Source organism: Uloborus diversus, chromosome 6 (assembly GCF_026930045.1).
Source record: "Uloborus diversus isolate 005 chromosome 6, Udiv.v.3.1, whole genome shotgun sequence".
Classification (NCBI taxonomy): domain Eukaryota; kingdom Metazoa; phylum Arthropoda; class Arachnida; order Araneae; family Uloboridae; genus Uloborus; species Uloborus diversus.
The window spans coordinates 109,669,008-109,681,121 of NC_072736.1; the positions used below are offsets into that span (position 1 = coordinate 109,669,008).

At 30.9% G+C, this 12,114-nt stretch overlaps 1 protein-coding gene across 1 annotated transcript in view; it reads left to right on the forward strand.

Moving 5' to 3' along the window:
* The window catches only part of LOC129225144 (autophagy-related protein 2 homolog B-like), a 92,867-nt gene that overhangs the window by 22,026 nt on the left and 58,727 nt on the right, over nucleotides 1-12,114 (forward strand). The window contains exons 15-20 of the mRNA XM_054859705.1: nucleotides 1,198-1,283; nucleotides 3,238-3,410; nucleotides 4,301-4,406; nucleotides 4,683-4,902; nucleotides 6,892-7,034; nucleotides 8,290-8,447. Coding sequence (XP_054715680.1) covers nucleotides 1,198-1,283; nucleotides 3,238-3,410; nucleotides 4,301-4,406; nucleotides 4,683-4,902; nucleotides 6,892-7,034; nucleotides 8,290-8,447 — 886 coding nt within the window. The remainder of the gene's footprint in view (nucleotides 1-1,197; nucleotides 1,284-3,237; nucleotides 3,411-4,300; nucleotides 4,407-4,682; nucleotides 4,903-6,891; nucleotides 7,035-8,289; nucleotides 8,448-12,114) is intronic.

Sequence of the window (12,114 nt, forward strand, 5' to 3'; positions counted from 1 at the left end):
GATTTTCTTTAGATTGAGCAGAATAGAGCTACTTGTTTGATAAGTCAATGGTTTGTAATTAGTGTTTGTTATTAGTAATAAAACCATGAGAAGGAAATGTGCAGCTTCTGTTGGATTGATCTGGAGCACCCTAGACAAATCCTTGGATAGAAATCTGTCTTTACTCTTCAGCTCAGTCACCTCCAGAACGTCATACATACACTAACAAGTAACACTACCCAAGTGTGAATCACTGATTGGAATCAAACTTTTCACATTGATCACTTTAAAATATTGAACTCGGTTGGGAATCAGAGGGTTCAATATATTCTTTTATTTTGAATTTTAATTACAAAAATTAAAATTATGATTCAAAATTAAAAAAAACTGAACAAGCTAAAGATGACATGTTTTAGAAATTTTTCTGAAAATGCTATTTGTAGGGGTAAACCATCACTTGCAATCTTACCCAGAAGCATGGCTAGTTGCCTATGAGCAATGCCCATCTAAAAGATCACTTTCTTGACCTCACCCTTACCAATTTCAGTAAAATTTACCATGGAAGACACATATATAAGTAATACACAAGATAAGTAACCTTGGTAATTTTTTGATTTCCATTTTTAAAATTGTTGGAAATGTAAGCCAATAAAAAAAATTAATGTGTGAAAATAAAAAAGAAAAGTGTGTTCTTACAAATGAGCGTAACTTCACTCTGAATTATAGTAAAATAAAAATTTAAAAAATAGAGGTTTCTGTTGACATATAGCATGACCTTTTTCCGATAGGTTTAAGTTTCAGGGTCAGTCATGGTGACGGAGTAATCTTACAAAGGATGTTTTACCCCTATTGATAGTATTTTCGGAAAAATCCTGGAATTCGTCAACTTTAGTTAAGTTTTTCCAAATTTTCAATAATTATTTGAATTTTTGTAATCAAAACTTAAAATAGAAAACTTTATTGTGTCCTCTAGTTCCCAATTATCCAATTTTTAGGGGTAAATTTCCCCCTGTTAAAGGTGTTTGTTGCTGATATAAAAAAAAACCCGCAGGTTCAATATTTTTAAAGGTTCTATCGATGTGCGTAGTTTTATTCCAATCAGCTCAAGCTTGGATGGGGTTACTTGTAAGTGGGCCCCTGAGGGGATTTTATGCAATAACTTCGATTGGTCCATATTTCATCTCTTTTGATGTCGCTAATTATAATTATTTCATTTAGAAAAATTCTGATGTGGAACCTGTGTCTCGAATTTCATCTAAAACGGAAATCAATGTATCGAGTCCTAATTTAGAAATAAAACTCAGGTAAGCCAAAATAGTTCTTTAATCTGGAGCCTGTTTTATTTTACCAATAAATTATTCTGTATAGTGTGAGCATCCAGCAAAAAATCATCTTTTTACTGAGATCAACACTAAGAGGCATTTTAATTAGTAAAAAAGTTCTAATTAATTTTCAAAATATGTTCTGGTTTAAAATTCGCTTTTAGAAAGAAACGTACGTTAAGGTTTCTTCAGCTTAAATAGTTAGGAAGCTACATTGCTGGCCATTCAAAATGCAACACTCATACTTGCCAACTCTACTGTTTTTAACGGGAGACTCCCGTTTTTTTGCTTCGATCTCCCAATTTCTCGTTTTTTACGATTTTCTCCTTTTTTTTGCAGTTTTTTCAACCAATCATCAAAAAGTTTCACTTTCTTCTCAATAGAGAGCGCCTTTTCTAGTCTACCAATGTCAGGGAATAAAATTTTTTCCTATTAATAACTCATTTAGTAAAATTTAATTTTTTTTAAGCTTGTCACATTGCATGTTCAACGAAGCATGTGCTTTGCCGAAAATTGCAGCAGATTTCAATCCTTTTGCATCTTGAAAATAATTTAATTATTTTGAAAGTTTGAAGTTATTTTAACATGTGCTACCCTATACCTATTTATTTTATATTTTACTTTCATTATATGTTTTTTTTTTTTTTTTTTTTTCAGATTTTACCAGAGTTTTTTTTTTTTTTGTAGCTACTTTTTTGGTTGAGACGAGGGAATGTACAAAACGTTAAGCAAATTCACACCTTATTATTTGTTTTATTCCTTTGCAGTATATTTTTCTTGCTGCTACCAATTTGATTACATCTGTGAAAAATCCCCATTTCACTTTAAATTTAGTATTCATGTTATTTAAAAGCATAATTTAATACTTCTGTTGTAAAGATACGTAGCTGGTTAATCACCTATATACCTCTAGTGGAATCTCCTGTTTTTTTTTCTTCGAAGGTTGGCAAGTATGAAAACTATGAAGGAATAATCCAATCCATATAAATTTTGTACTATGTGTACAGCAGGTTAGGATATGCAAAAGAATAAAATTTCAAAGCAATTGCGCATCATGGTCGACTAAAGCACTCTTTAAATAAATCATATACAGACGAAAACAGTTGTGTTTTATGTGCTTTTAAATTGTGCTTTCACGTTATTTTTTACGATTACAGCTTTCGTGTGCCTCGGAGGAGACAAAAAGCACCATTAATTATTCAACAACATTTCTTTAATGTGTCACATCTCTAATCATATCCCATTGCATAAAATCTGTTACATTAACGTAAACTATGTTGAACAATTCAACATAGTTTACGTTATCACAGATTGTTCAATAGGCGTCGATTGCTTTGTTTGCCCTTAACCTTAAACCGTAGGTTTAATGTTAAAGCCTATGGTTTAAATCGCCCTTTATCCATGATGAACTGAAAAGTGAAGATGAAAATTCAAATGCACTTGAATCTCTTTAATCCAAATCCTAATATCTACTAATAAAAAGCTTACCAAGATAAAACGCCTGCACAATAAGTAAAGTTAATTTTGCATACTGCTCATCGAGATTTTTCTCAAATTTTTAAAGTTTGCTGTTATTTGCAGACATGGATTCAAAACGAATTACTGATTTCTTCGTCTTCCCCGCTTCAAAGTTGTGTTTTTAATCATCTATCGTTCATACTTTGTGTAAATCCTAAAATAAATTGGATCTTGATATCTTTGCTTCTTGGTGTTGCAATGGTTGGCCAGCAGTGTGAAATAGGTGCATTAATGTGACATTGGTCGAGATATAGCAAGTCAAAATTGCCAAGTCATTTGACCTAGCCCATTATGTGTGCATATACAAACACAAACATACATAAAGCGCATACAGACATTCATTCTGTGCTTTATGTATTCATGGATGTTGTTTTTTGCCTGCTTAAGTAATACGTGTTTCTTTAATTTTTCAAATTAGATTTCCTGTACCTGATTTGAGATCTGTTCATGATATGGAACGTGTGCCATGGTGGCAGCAGAATCTCCACAAAGAAATCCTAATTATGGAATTACAAGATGTTACATTTAATACTATGATGGAAATTGATACTCTATGCACAAAATATGAGGCACAGTGCAGAGATTTCCATGGTGAGAAATGCTTAGACAAGAATTTATTTAATATCAAAATGTGTTTGTCTGTTTCTTCATGATGGCACATAATTTCATAGTTACATTCAAACTTGCTTATAACAAGCCCTGGTTTAACAGGAAAATCAGAATTACTAGGTTGGTACAGTCTACAGTGTTAAATCCAAGGGAGCATAACTCGCTTTTAACGAGCAAACCCCGCTTAAAGCGAGCTGTATTTTGATATTGAAATTTTCTCTTGAGTTCTAGCTCAGCTTATACTTTCTCGGAAAAATTCCTTTAACATTCTAAAGTAACCCGAAAGTGAGTGACAAGTTATAAATCCTGAGAATAAGTGATTACGGACTTTAGTTTCCATTTGAAGAGTAGTGAAACATTTGAAAAATATATGTATGTTGACTCTGATGTTAGTAGTTCCGAGATATACTTTCAGGAAAATTGTAGCTCAATTCCAAGCTAATGAAGTGAAAAAAATAATGAAAGGGACAACAATAACGACAAATCTGAGAAACTTAAAAGTGAGAAAGCTCTCAACATACTCAATGGCTTTTGATACGCAGAAAAACTTCTTTTTTCCAAGCCGGGGGTGCAAATGCCAATGTTTTTTGGGCCAGGGTTGTTTTTTGAAATAATATAACAGAAGTAGCAAAGCAAAAAAACAAACTTCTTTGCTACAGTTCAAAAATAATAAATGGAAAAAACAAGTAAATATATGTGTGTTTTTATGATTGTTGGCATGAACTCGTGTTTTACGAGCCCTTGGTTATAACAAGCAAATAACCAGATCCCTTGACGCTTGTTGTAAGCAAGTTCAACTGTATTAGGTTTGTGACAAAAAAAATCAATCTCACACAAAAGCAAACTGAAAAGTCAACTTTTATTTTTTTTAGGTTTATTTCAAATTTCACCTGATACAAAGCCAATTTCCTTCTTGAGGGTCTCTGTTGATCCAGATGCTGATGAAATGTCAAGGGACAGAGGTTTTGACTGGCCTAGGTTTGCTTGTATTTTTATTTGTACACACTTATCAAACTTTAAATGATCTCTTTTTAATCACATGGCAGTAATTATGATCATAAAATTTAATTTAAAAAAATTTAATTGAGCACTTCTTAAATAAGCCTGACAACTCATTTTAGTCATCAGTTAGAACAATGCTAAATAAACAATAATTATGGATACCACTGCACAGTTAAATTTTGTCTTTATTGTTGATGTTACGCATAAATACTCACACAATGTAATGCCTTTTCTTTTTATACATATACATAGGTTAGTTATCCGCAAAATTACTACATCAGCGTTTGGTGATTTAGAATCTGATTTACAAGCCACCGAAGAAGCTTTCTTCTATAGTTTAAGTGATGCACTTCTGTCAAACATGGAAAATGAACCATCTCCATTTTGTTCATCTCCTGTGCTTTATAATAGTAAACTGAAAAATAAAAATAATATTGATGATGATAAGAAAAATAGTTTGTCAAATGAAGAGGTAATCATTGTAATAAATGTTTTTCTTTCTATTTTATTGGATATTGCAACTGTTTCATGTTTTTAGTAATCAATTGCACTTTTGTAGTTGAAATTTTACTTATGATAGAAAGCTAGTTAAAAACCTCAAAAAGAACGAAAATCCTAAACATTAAACAAATAAATACAAAATGACATAAAAATACGTAAATAAATTAGAAGTTCCAGCAGTTAAAAGTCAAAGAATGATAAAAAAAAAAAACCTATCAAATGTCAAACTTGTTTCCAAACTTGTTAAAAATATGAAATGGGAGCTGAGTCATTAACTAAATTGGATTGATTCTTCAGAATGTGAAAATTTTTCTGAAATCAAGATTTAAATGTGGCAACATTTTTGGAAGATTTTATCTGAATTAAAATCAAAGAAGTGATTGTAATTGCAATTCAATAGTGCTAGGCTTATTCACTTGTTATATTTGCACTTTTGTATAAATTTAAAAATCAGTTGAAATTCTTGAAACCTGTTGCAAAATAGTTCACAAATATCCTTGGAATCATGTAGAAAATTGGTTGAAGATCTAAAACTAAACATAAGTCAGAAATAAATTGAACATTTTGAAATAAATAAATTAAGAACTTAAATAAATATACAAAAATGAATAAATAGTAAAATTTCTGGCAGTTTCAAAATGTTCAACAATAAAGAGAATATTAAAGAATGAACTAGTAAATTTTAAGAATGCCAAGCTTATAAAAAAATGTGGGAATAGAACCAGTTAAATGTCAATCATATTTTATCATTAATTCCATCAATTCTTGCATTCAACTTTCTAGTGAGAAAAAAAAAAAATTTGGTTATTGTAAATCCTATTCTAATTTTTTTACCACTTTGTAAATGGCACCTTATTCTCCAAATCAAAAATATACTAAGTAATAAAATATTTAATTTATTCTTAATGATATTAGAGTGTTTATCCTGCACTTGAACTTTTGAAAGTTGGAATTCAACTATCTAAGAACTGTTTCTATTGATAGAGCCTGTTTACTTTCTTTAACTTGCTACATTTCTAATAAATTTTTCTATGAAAGTCTAAATTTATGCTACAAAAATCTTGATTCACTCATGAAATATTGTTTGTTTTTATAAAATCTGTGGGATTTTTTGTTTATTAATTTACTTTTATCATTAAATATAATAAATTTTTTGTTGTTTAAATTGATTATAAATTAATTTTATTATCATATGAGGCAGTGAGAAGCAAAGGGATGTAAGTGGACATTTTCAAGTTTTGAAAAAAACGCATTTAAAGATAAGCTCCTAGATGGGCTTTCATTGAAATTTTTTTTCTAAATCATGGTTTTACTTCTACACTCACTATTTGAGGCTGTAAGAAGCAGAAAGATGTAAGTGGACTGTTTAAAGCTTCGAGTAAATCATGTTTAAAGTTCAGATCCTAGGTAGACTTTCATTATTTTTTTTTCTAAATCATGCTGTATAGCAGCAACTACCAGGACTACTAGTACCATCTCTTGCCCCAAGATAGAGGAGAGGTTCACCTACCATGTGTACAGATTATCTCCAAATTTTTAATTTTGCCACTTACATCCCTTTGCTTCTCACTGCCTCATATGTTTTCATTAATTGAATTTAAAAGATGCTCAAGATTTTAAAAAGATCATTCAGACTGTTAACATTTTACAACAAGAGCAATCATGCTATTACTGAATCACTTAAGTATTGCCTTTATAATTGCTATATATATATATATATATATATATATATATATATATATATATATATATATATATATATATATATATATATTGCAAAACATCTGATTCGAATGCTTTTGTTTTGTTATGTGTATTTCATATTTATATAATAATTTTGAAGTTGAGCTTTTATTTTTAAATATGAAGAGCAAAATGATTTAAATTTGAGTTCCGAAGAATTATTTCGGTTTGATTTTATCTTTTAAAGATGTAAATAACGCTTTCCCCTTTTCTATAGGTAATTAAGCCTGCAAATAAAGAAACCATTCTTAACTTCATTGAACAAACTGTTAGTAAAAGTAAATATACGTTTGATTTTACACTGCCGTCTGTCAATGCTGTTTTACCAGACAAAGATTTTTTTGAACTTTTATACAATAGGTATGTATATCTATCTGTATGTATCTATTTGTTTTTCTTCTTTTTACTGCTGTTTTATGCATTTTCTTCTCAGGCAGTGGCGTAGAAAAGGGAGGTGGTATAGAAAGTCACAACCCTCTGTGAAACACACAAATTACATTGATAGTTATGCATGTGTAAATGTATGTTTGCATGTATACACAGTAGTTAAAATGATTAAAGTGTTAACTTTTTGTTCTGTATGTATTATAAAACAGTGGAACCTCATAATTCGAATGTGCTTAAAGCAAATTATTGCTAAGACAAACTACATTTGGTATCCCTGGCATATTGTATTTGCAAGTAATGCTATTTATTGTTTTTCTGATAAGATGAGCTACGTTTAAGTTGAATTAATTTTAAATTTCATCTAAGTTTGTGTTAACATGGTTCAACTGTTTAATAAAGCCTCAAAAACGGGAAGAGATTGAAAGGAATGTAAAAAAGCATTTTTGAACGATAGAAACTTTCCTAAAAGGCATTCTTATTTCAGTTCAGGATTTCCGCTATGGTCACATTATCATAAAATGTGAAAACACCATCTCAATTGCGAAAATAAAGCAAAGCACTTTCGCTATTTTGCTCAAGGAAAAAATAAATTAATTTAAAAAAAAAGAAACAATGTATGATCCAAGAGAGGATTTAGCATGGCAATAATCAACTTAATCTTTTTTAATCTTGAGCCAAGATTTTTAAATTACTATTAAGTTTACAATACTTAGTCTTTCGGCATTATATCTCCCTCAATAACTGCATTATTAGGAGGAAGGGAGTGCAATGTTCTGAAAACCAAACATGTAGTTTCTTTTTTATTTTACGTTAAAAAAAATAGCTACTGTACTTATTTATTTAAAGATATTATAGGTGAAATAAGAATTTTTTTTTGAACTGGAGATGAAACACACTGAGGCATTTAGAAAGATATGAAAATGTGTAACATTTTAGCACTTTGCTAAAACTTTTCTCATAATTTTAGTTTGTATGCTAAAGAGTTTTTGAACTCAGCCTAAACCCTGTTTCAGTTGGTATTTAAAAAAAAAAGTGAAATCATTTAGTCGCTTTTAAGTTACTTTTTGGCGTAATCATTATTAAATAATTGTTCATGCTGTTCTATTGTTTCTACACAAAAGTTGCTTTTGTGATTTGCATTGCAAATTGAACATTGAGTGCTCTATTTATGTTTAATCTTTGAAAAATATCACTTATCTCTAATTTCATGTTATGCTTATTTAATTAGATTAGGGAGTGACTTGTTACTGTGGGAAAATGCGTCATTAGCTCCAACAAATACATACGATCCAAGTGGTTTTAAAGTTCATGTTCCAGGCTTGGATTTCAATCCCTGTGAAATTAAAGATTCTCTGGATAGTTCTTGCTTTAAACCTTTTTCTAATGGTAAGTTTTTTAAGCAACTAGGCTTTACTTTTACTGCATGGTGTCCTTGAACTCATTTAATATACTATACTTTAAGGAGAGGTAGATTGTTGCAATTGTTTTTTGCATCATACTAACCGTTAAAAATGACAAGCATAAGCAGAAAAGCAAGAACTAGCTTATAATCATAAAGTGTACAACTAGTGGCAGTATGTATTGCGTTTTCTTTCTGAAGCAGATGTTTGTCTGGTAACTGTTCAGTGTTCACTTAAAATTTGCCTATACGAGAACTGCAGTACATTCCGGCATCAAAGTTCAAGTTACCTCAATGCCGCGTTTAGTTCTTGAAGAATTTTGTGAAGTGGACTAGTCACTTCCCAGCACGTTCCCCAACCAACAATTCCCAGCCATTACAAACTATCAATTTTTTCTTTATGTGCCCCCCCCCTCAAAACACTCTCTAGAAAATTCTGATTAACTTAGCTGGAAAGCATAAAACTTTAATATTAAGTTTTAGATGACGTTTAATGAATTTCTTGGTGATCATTTACTCTGACTGCATTTCCATAGAAGCTGTTACTGCATACATTTTTGTGGAAATATATTTTTAATGGTAGAACATCCAAATTATTTTGACCATAAAAGAATTTAAAATACACTTAAAATTGTTTGGTTTTAACTAATCCATTTGATTTTTTTTGGGCATTGTCTAAATACACTCAGGAGGGAACATTGAAAATAGCGCCCCAAGAAGAAAGCATTGGATTGAAGTGAAATTTAATGTACAGAATAATACAGGCGAGAGATACACTGGATTCCCAATATCTAGACAATTAAACAAATACAGGCTAAGAAATGAGATTAATACAGTGCTACTTCAATAGCACGTCGGACCCCCTTTTGCTTCAATACATGCTGCAATATGGTCCAACAATGAGCTAATTAAACGTCTGTTCTGAGATCGATGGACCCCTCAAATTTTGAACCGACACTTCTAAATCTTGCACAGAGTAGCACGGCGACATCTGGCATTTAAGCTGATCCCATACATGCTCTATAGGGGCAGTGCCGGATCTAGGAAGTTTCCAAGGTGAAGCAAAACTTCAAAATGCCGCCCCCCCCCCCCCAGACACACATCCATCTTGCTTTAAATTTTTCTATCAAGTTGTGTTTTTTTAATAAACTGTAAAGTCTGAAACAGTTTGATTAAAAATTCACTTCATACTAAGCATGTCAGTATGGATTTTTTTTTTTTTTTGTTAAAACAGAGATATACCGTAACACAAATCAAGATTACTCCCCCCCCCCCTTCCCCCCAAAACGAGTTTACTATTCAGATACGGGTGCTTTACTTTTAATCTTCTAATTTTCGGCAATTAGTTCAGGATCTGACAGCACAAGTGTAAGAACAATTGAGTAGGGAGATTTTGTTTTTAATGTTAAATTGGTGTCCTAGAAAGGATTTTGGACTTGGTTGGACATCTTCTACCTAATATATTTTTCTGCTATGACGTCATCAAAGATGGCGGCCGGTAGCTCTCATAAAAGGCTTAACACTTCTGTAGAAAGCTTCAGCAGGGAGAATGTTTTAACACAAAAGCTTAATAGGTGGAATGTATTTTGAGGTTTGGGTGGACATTTGCCATTTGGTACATTTTCTAGACTGACGTCATCAAAGATGGCGGCAGTCCGCTCTCATAAATGCTGTATCTATATTAATACTTAACCGATTTGATCAAAAATTTGGTCAGTATGTTGCAATTAGTGTTTTTGAGGTGGATTGCGATGCGTTTTAACTATTGCTATAAATTAATAAATATCTAATTTTTGTAAAGTATTTATTCCTTTACAAATAGTAAAAAAAGAATGCAGATATTAATTGCGTTGAAACATATTAAGTTAAAATGTACGGTATGTAAAAATCTAATGTCTAATATAATCTAAAATGTATATATTAAAAGTTTTGTTACAAGTTGGTTGTAAACCTTTGCTACTACACTTGCAGAAAGAGCAAAAGGTTTCTTCACTTGCTCTACAAGTTCAGAAGGAGTTGGCACATTTGAGCAATTACATACTGCAATAACACATACTGCAATACAGTCGTAAATGTCTGTAACTTCTTTTCGGGTCCAAATCTTTCTGACTGTTGAAAAAAGTAATTCACCTGGCAGTAGTGATGTAAAATACCCGGTTATTTATTTTTAGGGGTATATACCCGGGTAAATACCCAAAATGGGTAAATACCTGGGTATTTATTTCAAAAATTTATATTCAACTAAAATACTTTTCTGTATGTATTCCATTATGTATATATATGTACAACCAACCATATACAAAACAATAAACTTTTGCCCAAAAATTGTATTTTGATCACATATTTAAAGAATTATTGTGTGAAACAGCTTAGCAATCTAATGTGATATTCACTATTAAATGTGTTGGATATGCCTAATCAATGTTGATAGCCAAATTTCAGATATAAAAAGCCATTCTACAAAAGAAAAAAGCTTAACTGGTTACAAAAAAAAGCAAACATCAATTTTTTAAGGTCCTAGTCTTTTATAACCCAGTAATATGTCCCTTCATGACATCAAAATGTAATGAAATGTCGCTCAATTTATTATTACTATTTATTTACCTATATCTTATGCAGAAATTTCCTCCAAACTTAGTTCAATTGTTCAGGTGTATTCTGTATCACACACACACACATACATATATATATATATATATATATAAATATATATATATACACATAATATACATAAACATTTAAGATTTTTAATCTTTTATTTTAGGGTTTATGTTTAAAAAAGAAAATAGTCACCTTTTAATACTGCCCCTTTAATTTACCTTCCCACCCTACAGGGGAGCAAATGCAAATGAGCAAGGCAACAGAAAAGAATATTTTTGCTTTTTTTTTTTTTTGCTTATTGATGTGAAAATTGTTTCTATATTTTCCATGTATCACTTAAATATCAATAAAATAAATAACACCATAGTGTCTTAATAACTTCTCAGTTTATTCTTCCAAACATCCCTCATGCTTCCTTTTTTTTCTTTTTGGATATGACTAACCTAGATTGTGATTTTGAAATCCTGAAGTTCATAATGAATTGCTTATACTTCTCCAATTATGACATTGAAAAGAAAGATTCTTTGGTTCACGATATGTTTCTTTCATGATTTCATCAAGTCTTTCAATAAAAAAAATTATAAACTGTGTAATACATATGTATATATCAGTTTTACCAATTATTTCATATTTAGATTTTTTAAAAAATTCTCATTCACTTTTTGCATTTTTTATAAAATACCCAGTTTTTGGGTATTTACCCAGGCCTTGGGTAAATACCCAGATAAATATCCAACAAATATTTACCTACTCGCTGGGTATTTACTCGATCCACATCACTACCTGGCAGTGGCGCAACCAGAAAATAATTTTAAGAGAGACACTTAAAATGTTCCCTATCTGATAGGAGGGTCCAGGGGCTCTCCCCCGAGAGAAATTTTTGAAATTGTAGTCCTAAGAACACAGGTTTAGAGTGTCTCTGTTGATGTTACGGGAGGAAATTTTTAGAAACTGAACTCTTAAAAATGCTATTACTATAGGCAATATCTATTGACCTTAGGGTATGTGCTTAACGTCATTTCCAATCGATTTTTTTGAAAACTAGAGTGAAAT